Source organism: Poecilia reticulata, linkage group LG1, assembly GCF_000633615.1.
Source record: "Poecilia reticulata strain Guanapo linkage group LG1, Guppy_female_1.0+MT, whole genome shotgun sequence".
NCBI classification, from domain to species: Eukaryota; Metazoa; Chordata; class Actinopteri; order Cyprinodontiformes; family Poeciliidae; genus Poecilia; species Poecilia reticulata.
In genome coordinates this window covers 7481033-7493872 of record NC_024331.1, presented here as the reverse complement: position 1 = coordinate 7493872, position 12840 = coordinate 7481033, and the positions used below count along the sequence as shown (strand labels likewise).

The following is a 12840-nucleotide window of genomic DNA, read 5'->3' as shown; positions in this document are numbered from 1 at the left end:
TAACTATTTGTAAATTACTCATTTGAAATATTAAAACAATTATATTTTTAATTTTGGGTAAATCCCCTGTTAACATGTTAACAAGAAAACATTCAAAGTAACTTTATTTGTGACACTTTTTTTGATTCCAATTTTTCATATTTGTGGTCTTAATTGAACTTTAGTTTGTAGTAGTGATTAGTTTGACTAAATTTAAAGCCTGGCACTGCAGTGAATCACCTCTGCGGAACATATTCCGAATACTACTCAAATCAAGAATGTGTCAGTCATTTCAAATGTTTCCTAATTTTTCTGTAGTACTGTTTTGAAAGTTAACCTAAAATACTTTGCAGTTTTACTTATTTATTTTGCAAAAATTGTCTCAAGTACCAGATGGTTTACCTCCACACACATATAGAGGTAAGTTTATGTGGTTGGGGTATCTCAGGTACACTTCCTGCTACTGTATGACCCAAGCTTTGGAGGGTATTGAACCCATTTAAATCGATGAGTTAAGAACATTTCAAATATGTTTTCATCGACTCCATTGTTTGCATTCAGCTTACGGTCACCTGCTTGGCTTCACCCACAGTTACCACTAATACAGTATTCTGCTTTTGTCACTGAGACATGTTTGCATGGCGGCAAAAACATAGGAGGTGGATTAACATTGCTTGTCAACAACAGATGGTGAATTCCAAGATATGCTACTGTACAACAAAATCCTTTTTCCGAGTTATTTACCAAGACCGTTTCACCAGTGTTCTTTCAGCAACAGTATGCGTTTCGTCATCTTTGCTCGCAATACCAGCAGCTCAGTTGTTGCTGTTGCAACAGACTCAACTCCCCGATGGCGTTTGTGGCAGTATTTGGAGATTAAAACCATCAGCATCAGTCTCTGCTACATGTTCAAGGTTTTAGCAGTTTGTCAGCTGCTCCACCAGAGACAACAACACATTTGATCTCTTATGTAGAAATCGGGGAAGCATGAAAAAAACATCTGTTGCAAGACCTCCTTTTCGTACAACAGATCGTAATCTTGTTTTTCCTCTGATTGACATACAAAGGCCTTGTACAGAGAGAACTTGTGATAAAAAGAACTGAAATCGAAGAAGCTTTGCCGGGTTGTTTCGAGGCCACCGACTGGGCTGCACCCTGCCTGGCACATGGACGTTATATCAATGCCATAACCAAGTGTTTGACTATCTAAAAGTTTGTGTAGACAACCCCCTCCCCACCAGTACAGTGAGGTTCTTCTTCAGTAACAAACGTTGCATTACCAGTGACCTTAAGGAACTGCTTAACAAAAAAAAAAGAGGTACTTCATCAGGTAGGGAGACAATAAATTATCGAGGAGCATACAAAATCAACATGAAGTTGAGATTAGAGACAGCAAGGAAGCATAAACTGGAGAGGAAGCTACAGCAAAGCACTGTGAGAAATATGTGGTCAGGGACAGAGAAGATCACAGGGTTTAAGCAGAAAGTGGATCAGATCAATGGAAGACTGGACAGAGGCACTGAACTTAACCAAGCATCCTCCTGTCCTGCCCTCAGCCAAGCAGCTAGCTCTTTCTCCCTAAACCCACAGCTTCCCTGTCTGACCTTAAATATTTTATCCTCTACCATGGTTATGGCTCCAACGACTTTATCATGATGGAAACCAGTCTTTTGGATACTTCCTCTATGTGCATATATGAAATTGTTAACAGGAGATATGTCAGAATCTTCTTCATTATTAATAAGTGGTGCCTCTCCTGAAAACATCAATGGAAATTCACTTTGTTAAAATAATTCATATGAGTGAGTTGTGACAACCTCTGCAGGTTTGCTTCAGTTGAACCTACATGAAGAAATACCTTTCCAAGACTACGATCTAAACTTGCCACACTATTATGCGATTTTAAAGTTTGTCTTCAATTTCGCCCATTATAACCTTTGAACTTTTCTCTATAGATTATTCTTTCATATTTACAAGTTACTGGTCATCTAATTTATCAAATCATCACATAACAAAGTTTAAAGGGAATATCTAACTATATGACTCTATGATGCACATATTTTAAGTCATTTATGATTGTCGTTTTCTATATCTTTTCTTAACAAATCAGATTTTGTAGAATGTCCATCTAAAGACAAAACGTTACACATAAATAATTAGAAAGTAATAATGGTTTCAGAGTACAATATATGCCACAGTGTATGCTCAAATAGATATTCAGTCGTACGGTTTACTTGTTATTCAGACTCGCTTTAGTTGCCATGTATAACAGCTGACATTAGGGATCAGGCTGTTCACAGCTTGTGCAAGTCTTCCAATAATTCACAGGGAAGGTACATTCATAGCCAATTGAGCTAAATGGTTAACTTGTGCAGATGCTGGCTTGAAACTATTTTCATGTGTTTGACAAATTATGAATGTCTAAAGATTTAAATTTAGCAGCTGTGTTCATAACGTGATGTATTGTGAGTGAAGCATTTACATGCAAGCTTATGTTCCACTTAGCTTGAATATTACAGAAGCAAATGCATAAGGTAAACTAAACGACCTTTCTTTTTTCGTTTCTGTCTTTGTCTCACACACACACAGACCCTTATCACGCTGGAGAGCACTGGCACGTCTGTTGACGCCGTTTTAACAAACGCCTCTTCCTCTGCTCCTCCTTTCTTTGTTGTCTGAGATTTTTCTTTCTAGATTTTTGGTGTACAGCTCTCTATTCGTGCTGTGCATTCTTTGCTTTGACTCTGATTCTTCTCTTTTCTAATGATTTCCACCACTTCCCTTTTCTGTTTCAGTCTACCCCTGCTTCCTCCTCTTCTGTCACTCATGGGCCCATATTTCCCCTCCATCTCTTCTATAAACTTTCTGCTGGCAGGTAATTAATCATTCTTCTGGGGCCATGTTATTTTTAATAAGGGAGTGCCTGACCTCAGATATGGGCACGCAGTTCTGTGCTAGCTGGAAATGACATCATCCATAAGCCTCCGTTTTTTTTTTCTTTCACTTTTCTTCCCCTCAGAATTGATCACCCCCCGCAGGCTTTATTGTTCACAGAGTTAAGGACTAACCCACATTAAAAATGTTAAAAGATGGATCATGTATGAATTTTTAAAAGATTTTTAACATTTTAGAATATAATAAAATGAATATAAATAACCTTTATTGTTTATCAGTGTACCAGCAGCAATGTCGAAGCATGTAGATTTGTACAAAAAAATACAAACACAAAATAGAAGTAATACTCTACTACTCTAAGCATAGACTTTACACTATTGTATCTCCTTCAGACTAGCGGCAGCAGCAGCAATTAGCAAACCGTTTACGATTGTAAATGGCATATTGAGAAGCATTGTTGTGATGACGTGGTGAAGGCGGAGTGTCAGAAAGAATCGGAGCTTCTTAAAGAGACAGAGGCCAATATCAAGTCGTCAAACTGGGAAGTCAGTCTTTTAATTCATTTCTGATACATGCAGCATTTCCATAACAACTGAAAGTAACATAGTTACCTGATTGTGTTATAAAATATGCCTGGTAAATACATAATATGACCCCTTGAATGTGATTTAAATAAAATAACATTTCTCCATCTTTCTGTGTATCCCTCACTTTCTTCTAACTTCAATTATTCCCATTGGCTGCTCTAATGATGTGAGTGACCCCCATCAGATTTGTACAGTGTGTGGTTGTGTATTGGGAAGAGGAATGTAACGTACAGCGTGCCACTACAATAGGACAAAATATGTTTCTTTGCCCGTCTTTAATTATTAAATGTTAATGACCATGAGACCACAATATGTGTCAGTCTTGCCTCAAAATGGTTTGAAAGCAAGATACGCAACTGTGTGACAGGGCTGTAAAAAACATACGAAACACTTGACAGATATTTACTATCACTATGAGTCAATGTATTGTGGTGTTTTAGTTGCTTGGCTTTTAGAAACTTCTACAGAACAAGGCCTGAGTTTTTATTGAAAATAATTCTTATTTAAATGTAAGTCTGGATGTCCACATGGCTATTGTGACTTGCTGAACCCCCTTTTTGTTCAGCAACTTGGTTGTAGTTTTATTGGTACCTTTGAAATGATTGCTCAGCTTTGTTTGATCATTCAAATCAAGTTCAGCTGGTGGCTAGAAGGGAGTTTGTTGTCGAGTTCCAGACATCTCGGTCTGGTGGCAGCTGAAAAGCAGCACTTAATCATCACTTGTCCACTACTCTGCCTGCCAATCCGTTTGAAGAGTTTGTGTTGAGACGGCGTGCAAAGATTTTGGCAAACACAGCGCTCTGCAAAATAACCATCTAGATCTTATTTGTCATCTGGACGGACAAGACTATGAGTTCTGCGGTTGGTACAAATGCAAATTTGCAAACCACAAGCCATGCTGCCAGATGCAATTTGGGAACAAGAAGCTTTGTACCTTCCAATCTTTCAAAACAAGCCCAACTTGTTTAATTAAATTAAACTGTCCTGCTGCCTTGAACTCTAAGATTAAACATACTATCAGAGGCCTGTCATTGTGCAGCCTGACCTTGCTGGGATTTCTAATTATGGCCCTTTAAGATCATTACTGATTTTTAATTTTTTTTCCCCCTCCCTGCCAATGTCTTAACATACGGCCCGAATGCTCTCCACCAGCAAATTCTTTGCTTTTACTAAAGTAGTCTCGTTTGTTGATGATCACTGATGATCAAAACCTTGTAATTAGAAGTTCCTTACTACTGCTGCTTAACCTCCACAGTTGAACCACAGGGTGACCGTGACTCAGTGGTAGTCTTCCAATCAGAGGATTGGAAATTTGATCTCTTGCCATGCCACATGTCGAGGTGTCTTTGGGCAAGACACAGCATGTACCATTGCCCATGACAAGCTTGCAGCTGATTATGAGTAAAATCACTCAAATTATCACTAAAGTATTTAACAGAAAGTGCTAAATGATTATAGGTGACAGAGAAATAAATTATAAAGAGCTATTTTGAACCTAAGCAAGGTTAAGATCCATTGCAAGAAGGGGAACTATTTACCACCTAATTGTTCCTGATTAATACAACTATGTAATTAAAAGATGATGAAATTTCAACCCATGATTTTAGTATCATTGGCAGTGCTGTTAGGTTTAGCATTTTTCTTTTTTATACCAACTGGACTTCCATACCTATCTATATGCCCAAGGCAGTCAAAATGCTTTTTTATAAGTTTAGTCGTCTGTCTATAACAACAGTGCCTTGCTAAAAGGATTCATTATCAGGTTCTACAAGTTTCACCAACTTAAATTTAAAACTTTGTAAGACACTTAAGACCATTATCAAAAGAATTTAAGACACACATCTCCACAGAAATGCGTGAACTTTGTCCAGCCAAGTCCAGCTAGCTGGTAGTGAGATACCGGTAGTTTCAACTGTCTTGACTCACAGAACACAATGGAGATGTTTGTGTGTGAATTGGCAAGACAGAAAAATCCCACGAGAAAAAGAACAATACATACGAGATAAAAAAAAGTCCTGCCAAGACAAAATATAAGATCTATGTTGAATGTTTTATAGGTGAATTTACTTTAAAAAAAAATATAATTTAAGACATTTTGGCCTTAATTTTAGATACATTCATTTAAGACATTTTAAGGATGCACCCTGATGTTGAATATTTTCACAGCTTTTGATGCTGTTTTACAAACCACCTCTGCTTATGTGTTTCCATGGATTTATCCTTGGCCTGCTGTGTGTATTTTCATGTCTTAATGATGATGTTTGTTCACTAACATTGCCAAATAAAACTTTCAGGCAGTCACACAATAGATGTATTTTCACCAAGATTAAGCTACTTACAGGTGGATTCTGTTTTCAAAATTAATGACTTCTGGTGACATATGATTGTACTGAATTTTAATTAGGGCTAAATCTGCACCACACTTTTCAGATTTTTAGACAAAACTCTTTTTTTCAATTAAAATCACGGATTGTTTTTCTTTAGCTTCACAATTATACTATATTTGTTGCAGGTTTATCTCATAGAATGTCAACAAAACTTACTTTCGTAGAATGACAAAATAAAAAAATTAAAAAAATTAAAGGATTACTTTTGCGAGGCACTGTATATTTTGAATGTAAAAAAAATCCTTCTGTATTTATCCATGACTATTTTCTCCTTGCAGACAGTAAAAGTAGATGTGATCTGCAGTGCAGCTTATATAACCATAAAACAATAAAAAGAAACTCGAGCTCTACATTACAATAATGCAAGTTCATTGGAATCATTTTACAACCAGACCCAGAAAGTCTGAGAATGTTTCCATTATTGAGCTCAGAGTATGTGGGTGTGAGTGAATGAACTGTGGTTTAACAAGACTGCAATATGTAATGATTGTTTCACGGTGCGTTGACTTTAATATTCTAGCATAGGTTTCATTTCATCAGCATGGTGTGAGTGTGTGTGTGTGTGTGTGTGTGTGTGTGTGTGTGTGTGTGTGTGTGTGTGTGTGTGTGTGTGTGTGTGTGTGTGGTGATGAGATCTAAGCAGAAGTGAGTGAAAAGAAGAGTTGGGAGGGGATGCTGAAAGGCATACAAATAAAGTATGTTTTACACAATAGCAAATAAGTGCATAACTGAGCTGACCAAATAATTTTCCTCACGAAATGTGCTTAATTAGCTCCACAGGCTGTTTTTTCTCATGTAGATAATTTATTGGAAGGGTAATAGACTGCATTTAATTAATAACAAAGAGTGGGAGGGATTTCATTATGAGACTGAGATGACATTTTACCCCTACTGATTTCATAAATCTTTTTTCTCTTCCCATTAATGACTGTAGGCTAGCTATGCGTCTGCAACACTCGGTCAGCCGAACCCTACTTTCCTTGCTCCTAAAAACTAATGCTTTCACTTTTGACAGATAAATTATTTGCTTAATCCAAAAATAATATCTTACTTTCGTATTGAGCCACTTGAACCCTGTTTTATGAATGACTTTCAATCTATTTATTTTTTATTCTGAGTCGGCAGATATGGCGTTTAGCCAAAGACTTTTTCGAAGCCCAAAACTACAAATCCCATGCACTTCCGCTATCCAAGAATTTAGCTCTAATTGGTCAACTCGACACCCAATCATTTGGCGGATACGTGTCTCGCTGTCAGCATCCTTCCGTCATGGCGTCTACTCGGACTAACCCTATTGTTAACCTGCACTTTCTAACAGTTTTACTCCTGCTGGCGATATGTCTGCCGTTCGGAGGGGGACAGAAGAAGAAAGAGGTAATGTCTAAACCGTCTGGGCATGTTTTACCAGCGAGTATCCTCGTGCTGTTTGCATAGGAGGTGCACAGGTGTAACCTACCGGTATTAATCAAGCTAGCAGTCACGAGAAGACACGTGAGAAGAGCGGGTTAATTTATGTTTTAGACACACAAATTACATGTTTGATATGAATGAAAGCAGTCGCATGTGCTTAGAGCGGTGTTTTTGAGAACACACGGAGATTAACAGAGCAAGCAGCTAAAGTCATGAGGCTAACTCCGTGCAGTTGCTAACCCGAGCAAAACGTATTCTTCTATTAACAAAATTTGTCAGAAAGCAACGTAAAATATTTTCCGACTATATGTGGATGTTGTGTCCTTATTTGAAATCTGTTTGGGTTCCTCAAACGAAATTGAAATAATGGGGTGTACTTTCATGTAATCCGTGAATGCGGAAGAGGTCTAACTAACCGCACAGGAAAGCTAAGTGCTCGATCTCATTCAGATTGTTGTTCAGCAGAAGAGCCGTGTTTTTGTTTTTTTGGTTCTGCTGGTTTACTATGAAGGCATAAAGATGGAGACAACAGACTGATTTAGGTGAATGTGGAAATTATGGTCTTACCATGTTTTCACCCTGGGTTTCTGACGGCTTTTAATGGACTGTACATGTACTCACCCCAAACTATTAATTTATATATTTTTGGTTGCATATTTTGTGCGTTTGCTCATGAAAGTTTACACAGAACACCTTGTGGTTAGTCAGGTTTTCATTCAAAACTAAGCCAGAAAATCACTAATCTTCATATTATAATATTGCTTAAATAACTCTCATGGTGATCGTTATTAATCAAAACTCTGTATTAATATTGTGTCACTTTTAAAATAACAAGATTTGCTAATCAGTTTCATGGTCTGAGGGGTTTTAATGACAAAATTGTGATGTTTTTTAATCTAATATTTATTTCCAACAGAAAACCAATAATTTTGCTAAAATAACATATTGAATATTACACTTTTAATAACAGCTAATGTCTATTATTTTTGAAGAGTTAAGCGCAGACACAGACTTACTGAATTAAAATGTATATATACACTGGACAATATAATACTTTTTGCTGTTCTGCTGTTTACATAGTAGCATGTGTGCAACAAGCTAATATTAATTGGTTAATGAGTCAAGCTGTATGTTCAGGTCAGTTGTTTTATCTTATTATAAGTGATGCTCCTTTTGCTTCTTCCCAAGTATTTTCTGTGTTTTTAACCACTGTAAATATTTCCAGTGAGCAGAAAATATATTTTTCATAAGTGAATTCAAAGTGTGGCAAGAAAAAAAAATGAAGTGACATGTTATAGCAGTCTGTAATGATGGGGATGACACACCACTTTCTGGTTTTGTTGTTGAAGTCAGCTGTAAATATTAAATTTAGTATTTAGTAACACCGGGAAAATTCTGTTATTTAATGAGCATCAGTGCAGAAAAAAATGTTGGTTTATATTGTCCAAGTGTGAGTGAAATATTTAGAAACCCTGCTGCGTCTACCTCTAGCTGTTTGCATTCTGAATGTTGATAATCCTCGTGCATTATTCATCTGCTGCCCATTCTCATTTTCATTACAGACACAATAGACGGTTTTCTTTGACAAGCTGTTGTTCTAAGCATCGTCTGGTACTTGAGTGATTTTCTTTTTTTTTTCTTGCCCTCTCAGTTCTTACATGTAGTGAGTGACGGTTGTTTAATGCTTGTTTTCGTTTTGCCTCCTGTCTGTCTTGTTTTCTGAGATCTGCACAGCCAGACAGCGTAAGTAAAGTGATTGTGTTGAGAGTTTTGGTTCCCTGAGCTCTTTTTTTTGTATGCTCTGCTTTAAAGGCTAAACTTGCAAGCTTTCTACCGATACCAAAATATTCTAGGTGGGTTCTGAAATACCTGAGTGCAGCCGTGAGCGTGCTCCTTTTGAAACAGATGCATTTTCATACAGACCTGTCGTCCTGGTGGCACATCGTTTGTCAGCTGGCAAGCAGAGGGTTGCACCAGGTAGATGGCGTTTGCAGTTTCCATTTTAATCTGCAAATCAGCTGGTGCATAGCCTGGATGCACTTTTGTATGCGTCTGTGACACCTTAATTTAAACTGTGAGGCTGATGTAAACAAAAAATTTGTTTGACTGATAAGATAAAATGTCTTTAATAATAATAATAATAATAAAAATAAATCAGTCAATGTACGGAATATAATAAATTTCAGGTTTTATAGTTTAAAATTCCTAGTCACAGAATTTTTCCACTGATCACCAAAGTCCAATTTTACTGGAGCTTTCCCCTGCCAGTTTTAGCCAATTTTGATTTTAAAACCTATCATTAAATAGCATTTATATATGAAATTCATACGTGAATTTTTTAGATAAAAATATTTATTATTAAAATATTTCCTTTTAGGTTGTTTTTTTTTTTTTATGTTTGCAGAATTTTTTTTTAATTTGAAGCAGAAATTATGTTTTGCGTGAGAGCAGTTGCTCTACAACAGAGTTTTGTTAATTCAATTTTTTTTAATTTCCTTTATTTAACCAGGTAAACCACGTTGAGATCCAGTTCTCATTTTCAAGAGGGACCTGGGCAGAAGTCTGTAATACACAGCAACCTGGTTACAAAATAAAATTAATTAATACATATGCACAAGTATAAAACAATTTAAAAACAGTGACGCTGTTTAAAAGAATCTCGTTGCCTGTTTTTAAGAATCGCTCGAAATAAGTCCAGTGAAATCAATTCTGACATCTTGATTTCAGACTGGAGCTGATTCCAGGTTGAAGGGGCCATCACACTGAAAGCTTGCTTTCCTTTTTCAGTTCGGCAACATGGAACATGCAAAAGAAAAATGTTGTAGGAGTGTAAAGAATGGGAATTAACAGATCTATGTAAAAGAAATTTTAAGTATGAAAATCAGGGAAACAAGGTTTAAACTTCAATGTTTAGAGTTGAAACTTTTTGTAGCATCTTATAGTCATGTTAGTATAAACACCTATAAAAAATGTATGAATTTTATTTAAGATAGGACAATGTACAACATACATTAACCACTGAAGGAGAGCTGTGCTTTATAGCTAGAAATGCTCATTTCCACCTGTAGTCCCCAAAACATATAAAAATATGAAACAAAAATAATCTAAAACACAATTGTTCGGAATACATGTAGAGTTAGGTATGACACAGTTTATATAAAAAAAACAAAGAAACAAAGAACATATAGGGTCCTTTTTTGTATAAAAAATAAAGCTCATACTAGCTTTATTTGTATGACATGTATGACTACCTGAATCTAAATGTACTTTTATGTGCACAGGAATTGCACATATTTTTATACAACTGTTTTACAGAACGTACACTGATCTAACAAATCAAAACAAAAAGGACTTAAATATTGGGTGAATATTGGGTGAGCAAAGAAAGAATAAACATTAAAACAAAAGAAAACATCCGATATGTTTCTGTTGTATTTTATTTTATTTTTTCATGTAATCTGTAGCAACTTTTAATGTAAGCTAATAACTAACTTATAACAGAAAATATGAGTTATGTTTAATAGAATATTACCCAGTCAGTAATAGCTGGATTATTACTGTCTGAATCTCTATTATCATACCTCCGTGTCTGTTAAAGCGAGGCCTCTAAAGTCCTGGCTGCTGGATGTGACTAAGTTTTCTGCACTGCTAAAAGTGGATAAATGAAACTCGGATCCTGTTGCTTTAGAACCACTTATTTAAACAAAGTCAGAAGGATGTTTTAAGTCTTTTGATATACTTTTTCAACTGCACCGTTTTATTTCGCTGACTGTGCAGATGATGGGGAAGTATTTGAGCAGATTATGGAGGGAGTCGAAGAAGGAATGTACGGGGAAAATGGCTGACAGGTCGACAGGCATATAAATGAGCAAAGAATTGGATGTGTCAACAGAACAAAAAGCTGACTGAGTGAAAGAATAAATGAGGAATAAATAGGCAGATTAACCACTGATGGAAAAGCATATAAATGGGTGAGTAAATCTATAAATAATTGAGAGCGACATGTTTGCCGTGCTTTATAGCGTTCAGCATTGGCACATGAATTGGGATTCTTAAATGCAACCATTGAACATGAGTGACAAATACCAAAGCGGTGAGATATGGCTTATGAGACTAAGCAGTTTAATGAAGGCCATCGTTTATCGTTTTAATCTAAATTACTTTGTCGTTGATTCATATCTGGCCTGGATATGTCTTTAAATCGCACACTTTCCACTTAACGAGTGGGTCTGAATAACGCTTCTTTAATGTGGGACGCGACATCAGGAGTTTAAAGTTCAGAGAAAATTATACATCTAAAGGAGAACTGAAAGAAAGCTGTTGGTGTGACTACAAGGAGCAATTACAGAGAAGGAGACAGAAAGAGAAGGTAGGAGGTCAATTTAAAATTACAGTTCATAGCATGCAGTGATGAATTGTTACTTTTACGCACTATGATAGTTGAGCACTTTTGTGATCATCTATTGACGAGAGTGTTTATTTTGAGCAATACTTTGTATTTTATTCATTGCGCAGAAAAGATTCACATTATAGCTTTGGTCCTGAATGCAATGGCTCAACAAAGGTACGCCTTTTATCACCTAAAGGGTCGAAAGCACATTTTATAGACTTCCACACATCTGAAATGTATCTAGGTATGTGCTTCTCCAATAGCACTAAATAGAGGAAAGAAAGATGCCACCCTCTACACACGGACCTTCACCTACACACAGACTTACTTTCAGGGAGGCACAGGAGAGATATTGAAGGGTTATAATGGGTGGAATCTACTTTCACAGTTGCCAGCCTAGGGCCATGACAGAAAGGTGGAGCCGGCAGAGGAAGATCTTATTTAGCTGGAAATGGACAAAATGGTGATGCAGCACTTTGTATTCATCTCAGCGATTTCTGGCCTCCCTTGCTGCCCTTTCTGTCTGGGGCTGGCTGGTGTGTGTCATATACGGGTTGGGCGATATGGAAAAACAATCCTATCTCAATGAATTTTTTTTTTTTACATCAGCCGATATGGATGGAAATTATATAAAACAAGTTACTATTTTTGTTTTCTTGAACTATTAGGTGAGATTTTAAGATAATAAAAGTTTATTTTTTTTATTTTAGAGATTTACCTTTAAAGGTTTAACATGTCATTGAACATTATGCTACTGCTTTGGATAAATTAGAGGCTAATCTTAAACTAAAATCTTCCAGGATTACAGGACATTTGTTAATGGATAAATAAAAGTGTAATTGAAATCTAATTTAAAGACTAGTTCATTTTGAATATTGCTATTTAAGAATAAGGGTTTTTGTCTTCTTAGATTTCTAACGCAATTATTTATAACCTTTAAGAAAAAAAAATCCCCAAAACAACATACATTTAAAATCTTTGTCCTCTTCAGCAACTTTCAAATACATAATTTAACTAATAAAATAGACATTGCCTTTGCCCTGAAAACCCCACCCAAAAGTTTTGATTTGGGGAGTCGGATACTGTCACTCATCTGGGATTAAGTTTTACATTCTGCATACCCCTGCTGGTTTCACTGGTTCAGATATTGAAGCAGATTTGTACTGTTCCTCGACTTTGTCAGAACATGCGC

General features: G+C 36.3%; 1 protein-coding gene across 1 annotated transcript in view; it reads left to right on the top strand.

Annotated features, from left to right (window-relative positions):
• The first annotated feature begins 7077 nt into the window (after nucleotides 1–7077).
• tusc3 (tumor suppressor candidate 3) overlaps nucleotides 7078–12840 on the top strand; it is a 62019-nt gene continuing 56256 nt past the window's right edge. The window contains exon 1 of the mRNA XM_008417549.2: nucleotides 7078–7222. Within this exon, the coding sequence (XP_008415771.1) occupies nucleotides 7118–7222 (105 nt within the window). The 5' untranslated portion in view covers nucleotides 7078–7117. The remainder of the gene's footprint in view (nucleotides 7223–12840) is intronic.